The sequence below is a fragment of the Mirounga leonina genome, unplaced genomic scaffold, assembly GCF_011800145.1.
Source record: "Mirounga leonina isolate KUSES-001 unplaced genomic scaffold, KU_Mleo_1.0 Mir_178, whole genome shotgun sequence".
NCBI classification, from domain to species: domain Eukaryota; kingdom Metazoa; phylum Chordata; class Mammalia; order Carnivora; family Phocidae; genus Mirounga; species Mirounga leonina.
Window position 1 is genome coordinate 28,655,321 of NW_023270464.1, and position 12,973 is coordinate 28,668,293.

Sequence of the window (12,973 nt, forward strand, 5' to 3'; positions counted from 1 at the left end):
GGGGAAGGGGGCTGTCAGGGGCTGGGGTCGCGGGGCTGGGGTGGGGGCAGGCGGCGGGGGTTAGGGGCCTGGGGTGGGGGGCAGATGGCTGGGTCGGGGGTTGGGGCTGCCCCCGGGCCCTGGGACCCCTGCTGACCCCTGCAGCCCGCCCACTCCTCCGTCGCCTCCGCAAGCCTGCTTGCTGCGGGGTGTCCCGCACCCCACGGGAGCCCGGTTGGCACAGCGTCGGGGGGGTGGGCAGTTCTGTAGGAGGGGCAGCCCGCAACCCGGGAAACGAAGGCGCACGCCACCCCAAGTTGTGCGATTGCCGGAGGGACCGGCTGGGAATGTTTTGTGTTCCTTCCTTGCTGGTGCATCATCACCAGGGACAAACCCGGTGTGGGGCTTGAGAACAAGGAGGGATTTGGTCTGCGTGCCTGTCTCCTGCCTGGTCAAGGTCGTGAGACACCCAATAATCACATTTATTAAACAGGGACAGGGAGATCTCCACCCTGACACATCATTTTACAGGAATAGTCCAGGTTTTCTGTGACAAATGACCCACAGTTGATCCTAAGGACCAATAATAGGCTGAAGAACGCTCTGCATGGTGGAGAGCTGAATTAAAAATTCCTGTTCACGCAACAGAGCCGGTCTGCTCTCTGTCCCGGGAGGCTCGGTTCCCACCCGAGCAGCTGACTGGCAGGACCACCTCCTGGTTCTTGGGAAGGCTGCTTGCCCGTCCCAGTTCTCTTTCTGCTGTTCGTTGCTTCCTTATAAAACTCTGCAGTCTCCAATGGTCTGGGGGAGGTGGGCTTCAGGGGTAGGGGACAGCAGTGACACCCAGGCGGCGGGTGAAGCCGCAGATCAGGCGCCTAGCGGTTAGATGCCCGGAGGTGCCGCCCGTGTGTGTGCCCGCTCCCAGGCTGGCGCTGGCTGCCAGGAGGGCTGACTGTTGGCAGCAGTGATAGGGGATTTATATTTAGCCACATGTGCCGAGCGCGGCTGTCACAAGTTTAACATGCTTTTCTGTAAGACCGTTTGCTACTCACTTGCGTTCTCTTGTTTATATTTAGAGGGCTTACTGTAGCTTTTTGAGGGCCTGGTTTTGTCCGTGGTGTTGGTGATTCACAGACGTGCTCGCGGGCGGGTTCACCCGAGCCTGTGCGTGAGGATCTCCTCTAAGCGGAGCGGATCCAGGCTTCTCTCTCGGCTGACGGCTCGGGAGGCTGGCGAGAGGCGGCTTGCGGGGAGGCCTGGGGCCTGGCTTCAGTCTCATCTCCGAGCGCCGTCCGGGAGCGTGTTCCAGGCTGTGTGCGTGCACTTGGAGCGAGTCTACTCCGCGCCCCGACGCTGTCCAAAACGTGCCCTCGAGCTCTACGACATTTCCGTGGGTGTTGCCCTGTGCAGCTCTCTCTCAGTAGACTGTCTGGTTTGCTTCAAGCTAGTGTTTACTTAGAGCCAGGCACCGAATTGGTGTCCCATGCGAGGCTCCTGACGGTGAGCCTGGGGCGGGGGTCCCGTGACGTCCGGGTGCGGCTCGGGTGCTGGAAGGTGAGGGGCTGGCCAGGGGAACGGAGCGCACCCCGTGCAGACGGTTTGGGAGGGCAGTTGCGGTGAAGGGGGATTGGCAGCTCCGTGGACGTGGGGTTGGAGATCAAAGGGGTGAGGAGCCAGGGGACACAGTTCATGGAAACTCTGCCGTCCAGCTCCCTGAGAGGAGACTCACTCATTCATTCACCAGATCCCCGCTTTCTGGTTCTGCTGTGTGCTGGGCACGCAGTGTAGACGGTTTTCTTTTTCGTGCACGTCTGGGTGCAGTTCGGTCCACCTTCTCTGTCACGGGTAGAACTGGTAGGGCCTTTTCGTTCTTCCTAACTTTGTCACTGCATTATTCATGTCTCTTCAAAAATAGATTAAGCCATCCTGTCACCCTGCGGGGAGGCACGTGAGCCGGCTGGGGGTGCTGGCCTTTGTTTTGTGCTTGTTGTCCCGTGTTGCTAGGCGTCAGGCAGCCCGTTTGCTGGCAGGTGCCCCCGGAGTCTGTAGGGCCAGCTCTGTGGCACCCGGCCGGTCAGGAAGCCGTGCTCTGCCGGGGCACTGCGAGCGGGCGTGCTCTTGCCGGTTGGCCTCATCGGCTTGCGAGGAATTCGGCCTTTTGGCCAATTTCACTGTGGCTTTTCTTTGGAATAATAGATTTTCAAGTTAAAAAATCACCCAAGAGAGCAGAACAGTACAGGAAACATCAGAATATAGAGGAAAACCCACCATACACATCACCCTGCTATTCCCGAGCTGCTCTGCAGGCGGCCTTTTGGGGGGTGATCATAGTGCTCATCCTGGTAGCTTTGGTCACCACTGCATATCCTCACAAATCCTCTCCCGAGTTGCGACATCATCCCGAAGTCATTTTTTCCTAGGTGCGTGGTGATCTCGTTAAGGCCCTGGGGCAGATGGTCAGTCTGAACAGTGAGCTGGTGAGAGCACTGACCTCCAGCTGAGGGGGTAGGGCCGGAACCCGGGTTAGACTCGGTGGGGGGCTGGAGCCACAGGGTTGGGGCGGGGCCCGAACCCGGGTTAGACTCGGGGGGGGGGGGGGGGGGGGGGGCGGGGGGGGGGGGGGGGGGCCCGACCCGGGGGTGGACTGGGGGGGGGCGCTGGAACCACAGGGGCGGGGCGGGGCGGGCCTGCTTGTGGCCATGGGAGCCCCCACCCTGTGGGAGATACGGCCTCTGATTAACTGCCCAAGGACAGGGCACTGCTTTTGCTTCTCAGGTTGATCATTAGGTATGTTTCAAGTGTGCAGAGTATTTGGGGAGTGTTTCGAGTGGAAGTTCTCAGGAAGCATATTCATCTGGTCCCTGACGTGCACACAGGCCCAGAAGGTCTGGGCTCCCGAACCAGGCACCTGCTCCCCACCCCGCAGTCTTCCTGCCATGGAGAGGTGGTGTGAGGCCTGCTTCTTCGCAGAAACACAGAGAAGCACCTGGGCACGACCCTGATGTCGCTCGAGGACTTGGCTTGTTAAATCGCCTAGTTCTTCGTTGGCTAGTACAGCTCTCCAGGATCTGAGAAAACTAGCTTCTCTGTCACGTCCCCGTATGTGCTTCCTCCTAGCGCTTTTCTTCTCTGTTCTATGGAGCTGGCTGTGCTGTAGGATGTTGACAGAGACCCTGTCTCACGCACTGGAGAGGACTCTGCAGGGCGCCCTACCTCCCGTACTCATTCCTGAACTCCTAGAACCAAGCCATTCATCTAACACGCAGACGGCCCTTTGGGTCCCGGGTACAGCAGTGGACGCAGCTGAGCGCGGGCCCTGTGCTCACGGGGTGGCACTAGCAAGGCGATGGGCTGGCCGTGTACCCACACGGGCCTGGCTGCGACTCCGAGTGAGGGGGAGAGGTGGGAGGCCATTGAGGAGCTGACGGCAGTGACCCAGGCGCAAGGTGGTGGCCTCTGCAGAGTGGGCGTGGGGTGTGGCAAGAAGGGATGGGTTTGGGATATTTTACAGTGTTCTAATTTTATTTTAAAAACTTCCATATACCGAAAGAAAAGATGAGCTTGGGGATTGCGTGCTGGCTTGCCCCCCCAAACGTGTGGCGACGTCTGCTTCACCTGCACGCCTCCCAGCCTTCCAGCCGCAAATACTCAACAGGCTTCTCCTTGTACCTACCTGCAGTACACCTACCACATTTAGGAAGTTTAACCCTGGGGAAAAAATTCACCTTTCTCCAGTCGTTCCAATGTCTTTTGTAGCCATTTCCCCCCAGTCCTGGATCACACGTTGCATTTAGTTCTCCTGTCTTAGTTTTGCAGAATGTCTTTCAATTTGGGTTTTCGGATGCTTTTTCCACAACTGGATTCCGGTGACACACTTTTGCAGGAGTGCGATGTCAGGGACCAGAGACAAACACTGGGAGGCAGCCAAGAGGGTTTGCTCACAGATGAGATGGGAGGGGAGGGGAAACAAGGTTTTGGCGTTGGCGGTAACTGAGATGGGGAGACTGGGCGGGGGGGCTTCTGGGGGCCAGGCCGGAGCACAGGTCCACACGGTGTCTGCAGAGCACACGCGGACAGGTGCTCCCGAGGCATCTGTGGTCTCGAGCAGGTAGACTGGTGCGTGGGAGGCCGGGGAGGCCGGGGAGGCCAGCGGCTGCAGCCGGGAGCCTGGGCTTTATCGGGGGCCGGTGACGCCCTGGCCTCCCTGCTTTACCTCCTGTCGGGTGCAGCCAAGGCTGGGAGGAGCGTCCCCTCCCCGCAGGCCCCGTGTTTCCCCGCTCCGCGAGGGGAGTGATGGGGCTCCAGGGGGTGCCCGGCGGCTAGTGTGGGTGCTGGGTGCAGAATACCTCCGTTCTTGCATTCATCGTGATGGGTCTGCATAACAAACAACTCACACCTCTCTCTCTCTTTTTATTTTAAAGTTCAAGCTCATATCCCAGGCATATGAAGTGCTTTCAGATCCAAAGAAGAGGGACATTTATGACCAGGGTGGTGAACAGGCGATTAAGGAAGGAGGCTCAGGCAGCCCCAGCTTCTCTTCACCCATGGATATCTTTGACATGTTCTTTGGGGGCGGGGGACGGATGGCTAGAGAGAGAAGAGGTAAGTGCTTTTTAAAGACAGCAAGTTTTATAGTTTTCACATCCTACGTGTCATTGGAATCAGGGTGGATCATGCCTTAAAAGGGATCATTAGCTTTATTTTTTCTTTTTTAAAGATTTTATTTATTTATTTGACAGAGACACAGCGGGAGAGGGAACACAAGCAGGGGGATTGGGAGAGGGAGAAGCAGGCTTCCCGCTGAGCAGGGAGCCCGATGTGGGGCTCGATCCCAGGACCCCGGGATCGTGACCTGAGCCGAAGGCAGACGCTTAACGACTGAGCCACCCAGGCGCCCCAGGGATCATTAGCTTTAAATAGTCCCCCCCACCCACCCCGTAGTATGTGGGCTACCTGGAGCCTCCTAGCACCTGGAGCACTCACCTGACACCTGCAGACACCACCCGACAGGAGCAAATGGGGTGTGAGCAGGGAGGAGGAAGGACGTTCATCTCGTGACATCATGGCGCCTCCTGTCCCGGCCTCCTGACCTGGCCTGTGCACTCTGTTTCTGGCTGGCGCTCTGCAGGGTGTCCGTTTTCTCAGGCCGCTCAGATTTTCCACCCCTCATGTGGGAACATCTCTGTAAGAGAGCCTCTCTGCCTTTCTCTGGAATGTGTTGTGGTTAGCAGCTTCATGCCCAGGAGGTGAACGAGGGCCCCGGGCTGCTGTCTGAGTTGTGGGGTTTGCTCTTCCAGCTCGTCCCTCCTGCCAGGCCACAGGCTGCCACCTCTGGCCGTTAGCAGTGGTCCCCAGCTGCCCCTTTCCCCTGTCCAGTTTCTACTGTGGACAGTCTGTTTTGGACCTGAAAACCAGATAGCTAGCCAAGCTTACTAAGATCCTGGGTAAAATCACAAGGAATAAGCTCTGCGTTGGGGTTTGCGAAGGGTGGTCTGGATCAGCAAGAGGCCCTGGATGAATAAGGCGGTATCTGTCGTCATGGTATAATCGAGTGAGCTTCAGACGCGTGGCCGTCCACTCTTGAACACAGGGTGCCGAACGTCCCGAGTTCATTAGGAAAAGCCCTGGCCCCGTGTAAGGTTTGCGGCTCGTGTGCTTGACGGCAGACACGATGAAAAGCGCGGGTCCCCTCCTGCCCAGCACTCTCACTGGCTTGCGGTGAACAGCTTCACGTCCTGAGTGCAGTTGTCTGTCCACACTGACAGCCAGTGAACAGGGACGGCATGTGTCCGCCACCGAGAGCCCTGCAGGCAGCTGTTGGGCTGTCCGACCCTGGCCTGGCACTGGGCGGACAGAATCCCACCCCGAAGACACAGGGGCCCACAGATAGGATTTCAGCAGAGGAAAGAGTTCCCACTTGGCCACAGATTATAGAAGGGCCCAAAACGGAAAGAGCCTGGGGCTCGGGGAGGAGTTTGAGTGAACAGTGCTCAGACGGGTCACACCCTCCTGTGAGGGAAGAAAGGGCCTCTTTCACGGGAGAACCCGCAGCTCTGCTTAGGGTCCCCCCCCCCCGCCCCCCTGCGATGGCCTCAGGTTTGTTCTTAGAAAATAAAGATGGAAAGTCTTTGTTGACGTCTATAAATGATTGAATGATTGGCTCCCAGCTACAAAGCATGTTCGATCTCGTGGTTGGCGGGGGGCCCCGAGGTGAGGTCGCGAGCGGCGGGTGGAAGGCACGGATCTGCAACCAAGGTCACGGGCGTATTTCCTGCCGTGTTACTAATTGTTCTCCTTTCCCCTTTCCCCCAAGGCAAGAATGTTGTCCATCAGTTGTCTGTAACTCTTGAAGATTTGTATAATGGAGTCACAAAGAAGTTGGCCCTCCAGAAAAATGTAATTTGTGAGAAATGTGAAGGTAAAAATGAATGTTTGAATGAGTCCCATAGTTGTGACCCCTTAGATCTGGAAACAGTTCTGATTGTTTTATAATTCAGAGAAAAATCATTTTTTATCTTTTCGAATGTAAGGGTCCCAACAGACAGCAGACTGGTGGCCTAAGGGCCAAATTGGTTTTGGTTTGCCCTGTACCGTTTTTATTTTGACTGACATTTATTTAACATGTTGATAATTATTTTAAACATGTAAATGTCAAGATGGTTCACCCAACTTAGGGGTCAGCAAACTTTTCCTGCAAAAGGGCCAGACAGGAAGTGTTTCAGGTCCCCGGCAGCCCTGGGCATAAGCGGGCAGACGAACCCGTGTTCCCGTGTTCCCGTGAAGCTGGTCTGGTCTGCTGCCCCTTGACTCACACATAAATGTAACTAACACAATTTTTAAGATAGGATTTTTCAAGAAAAGTCGTGTCTGGTGGCCTCGGACGCACGTTGTCCTGAGGTGGCCGAGCGGGGCCGCCGCCCTCCAGGCCTCTCAGCCCAGCCCCCTTGGTCACCTGCGGGCACAGCTGGTGAGGCTCACGAAGGGAATCTGGCCGGGCACGGCCAAAGCCACGGACCCCAGACCCGTGAGCTCACATGTTAACATGTTCCTTGCTCGCTTGGAATCATCCAGGCTCTGTACGTTGCTGCCCACGGTTGAAAATACCCGTGTCCCGCCGAGGGGCCCCGACCGCCCTCCCTGGCGCCTGGGGGACAGGCCGTTGGCACAGGAGCCGGCTCTCACCCCGTGCCTCCCCCCAGGCGTTGGTGGGAAGAAGGGGTCTGTGGAGAAGTGTCCCCTGTGCAAGGGCCGCGGGATGCAGATCCACATCCAGCAGATCGGGCCGGGCGTGGTGCAGCAGATCCAGACCGTGTGCCTCGAGTGCAAGGGCCAGGGCGAGCGCATCAGCCCCAAGGACCGCTGCAACAGCTGCAGTGGCGCCAAGGTCATCCGCGAGAAGAAGATTCTCGAGGTGCACGTGGAGAAAGGTGAGGCCGCGCAGCTGGGCGCTGCAAGCCGCCGGCCGCGGGCGCGCAGGCCAGGTGTCTGGGACCTGTCGGGGGCGGGGCCCGGTGCCCCCAGCCTGCCCTGCCGGCTTCACTGCCGTTCGCACCTCCAGCGACAGCTTACCTGCCGCGGGCTGCACCTGCGAGAGGTGCGTGACCTTGATCTTGGGTAACCGCCCTCCCCCCTTCTCTAACCATTCCCTTGTAATCACTGGGCGTCTTCCTCCTGACTGCCTCGCCCGCTCACTGGCCCTAGAGCTCCTGCGGTCTCTGCGGCTGCGGGCCCCTCCCCGCCGCACGGGCCCCTCCCTCTGTGCACCCGGCCCCTCCCCGCTGCACAGGCCCCGCCCCGCCGCACGGGCCCCGCCCCGCCGCACGGGCCCCTCCCCCCTGCACCCGGCCCCTCCCCGCCGCACAGGTCCCTCCCCCTGCGCACCCGGCTCCTCCCTGCCGCACCGGCCCCTCCCCCTGTGCACCCGGCCCCTCCCCGCTGCACAGGCCCCGCCCCTCTGCAGGGCCCCTCCTCTGCAGGGCCCCTCCCCGCCGCACCGGCCCCTCCCCCCGTGCACTCGGCCCCCTCCCTGCTGCACGGGCCCCTCCCCGCTGCCCAGATTCTCCCAAGTATGGCCCTCCCCTCATCTGTATACCAGAGTATACAAATCAACACCCAGAAGGGCGCCCTTAAGGGTGTCTGTTGAAGCATCCGTGACTGTGCGCGCTGCCAGAGCCAGCCGCGTGCGTGCAGCAGGAAGCGGGTGGTGACCGCGGGCGCGCAGTGGCGGGTGTGCGGGACGGCGTGGCCTCTCGTGGCAATCCCAGCCACTGCTCTGGTTCCCGTGGCCACGAGGTTGGGAGGTTTGATGAGTAAAAGCCCCCAAAGGAGTGCGTGCGGGGTTCACAGCTTTGTAGAAAGTACGGTTTTTAAGAGATGCTAATCAGAAAGGATGATGTCTCATAGGTATGAAAGATGGGCAAAAGATACTGTTTCCTGGAGAAGGAGATCAGGAGCCTGAGCTGGAGCCTGGCGATGTCATAATTGTGCTTGATCAGAAGGATCATAGTGTCTTTCAGAGACGAGGCCACGACTTGATCATGAAAATGAAAATTCGGCTTTCTGAAGCCCTCTGTGGCTTTAAGAAGACGATAAAAACGCTGGACGATCGAGTTCTCGTCATCACGTCCAAGTCGGGTAACGTTTCCGCCTTGACTGTTGTGCTGGGTGGGTGCCGCGAGCCGGGGCTTAGCACCACTTCCTTTTCTCCCAAGTTCAAAGTCTTCGCTAACGACTGGAGAGTTTTATGATAAATGTTTAAATATTCTCCGAGGGAAAAAGAATTCAGAGTCGGGGGGAAGAGCCTCCAACAGGAATCTCGGGATCGAGCACCATAACTTAAACTGTAAAATCCTAGTTTGGTGAGAAAAGAGCGGTAACAGGCGGTGGTGGTCTGTCGCCTGCATGCTTCTCCAGCTTCGGTGCTGCCAACGACGCGTGGGGGACACTGTGAAGTCCCATTTTCCCGAGAAGACCTTGCCCGTCAGCTTAGCCTCGGCTGCTCGCAGGGACCCGCCCGTCTGCACACACGCGCGGGTGGGGGCAGCACCCGAGGGCCGCGAGGGCCTCCAGGGCCTGAGCGCCCCGCACCCCTGCGGGCAGCAGAGTGCCTGCTGGGAAGGCCGGAGGAAGGCCGACTGGCGAAGGGAGGGGCCGGGCCGGGCGCCTGACCTGAAGCCGCCTCTGGTAACATGAAGGTCACTCGTCCGTGTCCGCGCGCCTGGGCAGGGGCGGTGGTGGCTGACGCGCTGGCCGGGAGCAGAGCTGCTCTGGTCCCCTCACCACCACCGGGGCATCTGTCGGGGCTGGGTGGGACGTGAGCCGCCTGTCCAAGGGCACCAGCGGCCGGCGAGCTGAGCGGACCCCAGAGCCGCCTGGCCTCCGCACTTGCTTCCCTCCCGTGGCCTTGTTCTGTTTCTCTGCCGCTTCTCTCTCTTTGCACGGTTTTCTCCTTCTCTGGACATAAAAGGATATGGATTCTACATCCAAGCCTTTCTGATAAAAACTTGTAAAAGTAAACACAGTACCAGGATCCCCATACGTGATTTGCCCATTGTTGGGGCGCTGCAGTGTAACACTCGCGTGAAACCGTGAGGCACGACCCCTCCCCAGGCCCCCAGTTCCTCCCCTACTTGAGTGGAGAACTTCGGGGATGGCAGGTCTCGAGCAGGTGTGAGTTGGGGGCCTGCTCATGCGGCCGTGCCCTGATTGTGGCCCTGAGGGCGTCGCGGGGAGCTTTGGGAGGGCTCTTCCTCCCTGGCCATGGCTGGTGGGCGGCTGGGCTCCCGGCGTCCTGCTGCGCTCAGGCAAGCGCCCCATCGGTGACCTGGGGCAGAGGAGAGACCCTGTTCCTCGCGTCGTGACAGGGCAGGGCCAGGGCTTCAGAGACCCTTCTGCTGGAGACTGCTCTTGTTCTTTTTGCTCATTTACGTTTCTCTGTGTCCTGTCCTTTTCCTTTACCCTGTCTCTTCTCGTTTGGGCTTCGTTCTCATTCCTTTCCTGCTGCTGTCTCCTCTTTCTGCTGTCAGGTGCGGAGACTCAGGGTCGGTGGGGAGGGTGCCCTGGCAGCTGGTCGGGGGCCCTCCGCGTGTGGCTTCCCAGCCCCCAGTCAGTCAGAGGCAGAAGCATGCGGGGTAGGAACGGAGACAGGAGAACTTTCCAACACACAGGACGGCTGAAGGCCCCGCGCTCCTGCGCGACCCCAGAGAGGGTCCTCAGTGCTTCCCCCTGACGAGACTGCAGCGGGGCTTGCCGTCCCTCCCCACCCCTACTCTTTCTGCACGCTTACTCGCTTCTCTGTGCGTTTTCATTGCTGAGCTGAAGAGCTTATTTCTGGAGAGACCCTTGTGCCCTTTCTTCTTTATGTTGGGGGGAGATGGTATCTTTAGACGTGGCCAGAACCCTGGAGCTCTGGGGCCTAAACCCCGTGATGCCTTTTGAAAGTGCGTCGTGGGAGACCCCGGAGTGTGGGCTGGACCGCTTCCAGCTCCCAGACCCCAGTGTTTCGGATTCCTGGTTCGTTTTTTACACCACTGTGCTTTGTGCCGGAGGCCCCGACATGCTGCCCCAGGCATGCCCCCCCCCCCCCGAGCCTGGGCAGGGTCTGCCGCCAGGCCACCCCCGTCTTCCTGCTCCGTAACTGAACCTTCTCTGTGGCAGGCGAGGTGATAAAGCATGGTGACCTGAGGTGTGTGCGTAACGAAGGGATGCCCATCTACAAAGCACCCCTGGAGAAGGGGACTCTGATCATCCAGTTTCTAGTAAGTTCCTGACTCTTGTGGCTGCGGGCGGGGTCAGGGCGCGCCTCCGTGGGAGGGGCAGCCGCTACCGCTGCTCTTGGCCGACGCTCCTCGCCCTCCACAGGTCGTCTTTCCCGAGAAACACTGGCTTCCTCAAGACAAGCTTGCGCAGCTGGAGGCCCTGCTGCCCCCGCGGCAGCAGGTGAGGGTCACGGACGACATGGACCAGGTGGAGCTGAAGGAGTTCAACCCCAGCGAGCAGAACTGGCGGCAGCAGCGGGAGGCCTACGAGGAGGAGGACGACGACGGGCCGCGGGCCGGGGTGCAGTGCCAGACGGCGTGAGGACTCGTGCGCCCCGAGTGTAACGTTGGCACAATGAAAATGGCATCGCCTAATGGCCTCGTGTCTGCGTGTCCTGTGTGTGTGTTCAGCCCTCTCAGTTGCTGAGCGTCTTCTTGGTTTTTCTCGTTTTTCTTTTGGTTGTCACTTAAGTTATAGCTTAATTTATATTTAAATGTTTCAAGTGTAAATCATCTGCAGTCTGCATATGGACTCTGTTTATTTACGTTTTCAGAACACGTTTGAGAGGCCCGTGACCGCACTGACACTTGCTTCTGGGGGCTTGGCCGGGTCGGCGCCAGTGCGGCCCTCGCAGGGCGCTGGGCACCGCCTGCGGGCGCAGCTCCCCTGCCCCCGCCCCTCCCGGGGCTGCTGAATCTAGACTCTAGATGACGCTCCTCCAGGCAAAAGCACATCTGTGGCCTGGGCTGGGCCCCAGGGCCTGGTCCATGCAGGGCTGCTGCTCTGGGGCTGTAGCAGGTGCATGAGCATCTCTCGGAAGCTTCCGGAAGCTTCCCGGCCTGGTGGAGAGGACAAACCAGTGCTCTGAACGCAGCGCCGACGTAACGGTTTGCCTGGGGCCCCGCACCTTGTTGCTTGTGGTTGTGATGATTTTCTCTTGGCAGTCTTTGCGACACTCTTCCACCGAAGTGCTTACCGTAAAGGACATCCCGTGGGCCACGGAGCCTCCGGGCTGCGGCTCAGGCCGCAGGAGCGGCAGCCTGGCTGGGGAGGCAGACGTCCGTCTGCACCCCCTCCCAGAGATGTCTCCTCCAGCTGCCCGGCCATGGGACGCGGGGCCTCCTGCTCAGGACGCGGTTCTGGCGAGAAGCGCGCTGCCTGGGCTCTGCTGGGCACAGTGGCGAGGGCCACCTGCCCAGAGGGACAGTTCTCATTGCTTCACTCCCAGCGGGCGGCCCTCCCCTGGTTCTGCAGAAGCGGACAGTCTGACGCAGACCAGGGGCCGCCGCAGGAGGGCGGAGGGGCCCATGAGGCCCCCCCAGTCGGGGTGCGCCGGCTTGGGGGGGACTGGGCTCCAGCAGGACCCATGCGGGCGGGTGCCACTTGCTCAGAGTAGCGCCCGCTCTGACTGTTGGTCAGGACCGATCTAAAATCTACTCTTCCAACCCAGCCTGTGTGAAAACCCATGTACAAATGGACCACAACTCCAGGGAGTCCCGTCCGTGCCGCGACTTCCTGATTAGCACCACAGAGCTACTGCTGATGGGGGTCTCCGTTCAGCTCCAGATTCTTGGGCATGGAGATGGGACCTGGAGGGTGTTCCTTCAAACTCACTCCACCTGTACATCTGTCCTTTCGAAATCAAACCCGAGCTGGGATGAGAGACAAACGGCTCTGGTTGTTTACATTTTCTCCAGCCCCATCGAGGGCGTTAAGTGCCAGCCTGCCTCACACTGGTGGACGGGAGCTGGTACCTGGGGTGGGGGTGAGTGCTGACGCTGGGGGGAGGAAACGTCCACGGCTCTGGTTACAGGAGGGCCACCAAGGCCAAGAGGCAGGAGAGGGGCGCGGGCTTCATCCTGAGGGCGATGGGTTTGGGGGACAAACGTGCGACCTGACTCACAGGCATATGAAGTCGTTAATAAAAAGCAACAAGCTTCAGAGTGTGAACCATTTCACACAGGCCCCACTGAAGGGGTAACGGAGGTGGGGCTGGAGACTGTGGATGCCGTGGAGGCAGCCTCTTCCACCGCAGGCCGCACCCCTGCCTGAAGTCAGTCGAGTGCGGCAGGTGAGGTCTTCAGGGTATCAAATAGACACCCAGATAGGCAGGACTCCAGAACATTCCCACCTGGGGAAATACCCTGTTCCCTTCAGGACCCCATTCTGAAACCGAGAGCTGCTTCATCCCCACGTCTGTGGGGCTCAACCCTCTGGAGAGCCAGCCTGCACTTCT

General features: G+C 59.5%; 1 protein-coding gene across 2 annotated transcripts; it reads left to right on the forward strand.

Moving 5' to 3' along the window:
- The first annotated feature begins 1,594 nt into the window (after window positions 1–1,594).
- DNAJA4 (DnaJ heat shock protein family (Hsp40) member A4) lies at window positions 1,595–11,260 on the forward strand. Of its 2 annotated transcripts, none has more exons than XM_035024307.1 (7): window positions 1,595–2,456; window positions 4,401–4,581; window positions 6,293–6,397; window positions 7,179–7,406; window positions 8,383–8,613; window positions 10,636–10,736; window positions 10,840–11,260. In XM_035024307.1, exons 1-7 carry the CDS (start codon window positions 2,433–2,435, stop codon window positions 11,056–11,058), a joined length of 1,089 nt encoding a protein of 362 aa, XP_034880198.1. In that variant the 5' UTR covers window positions 1,595–2,432; the 3' UTR covers window positions 11,059–11,260. The 2 variants fall into 2 exon arrangements, with proteins under 2 accessions (XP_034880198.1, XP_034880196.1); XM_035024305.1 differs by lacking the exon at window positions 1,595–2,456 and adding an exon at window positions 2,680–3,911.
- Window positions 11,261–12,973: the final 1,713 nt, after the last annotated feature.

Coding starts and splice junctions, on each gene's coding strand:
- DNAJA4 (XM_035024305.1), top strand. CDS start 3,870: ATGTCAGGGACCAGAGACAAACACTGGGAGGCAGCCAAGAGG. Junction 3,912..4,400: donor ACTGGGAGGCAGCCAAGAGG/GTTTGCTCACAG, acceptor TTTATTTTAAAG/TTCAAGCTCATATCCCAGGC. Junction 8,614..10,635: donor CGTCATCACGTCCAAGTCGG/GTAACGTTTCCG, acceptor TCTCTGTGGCAG/GCGAGGTGATAAAGCATGGT.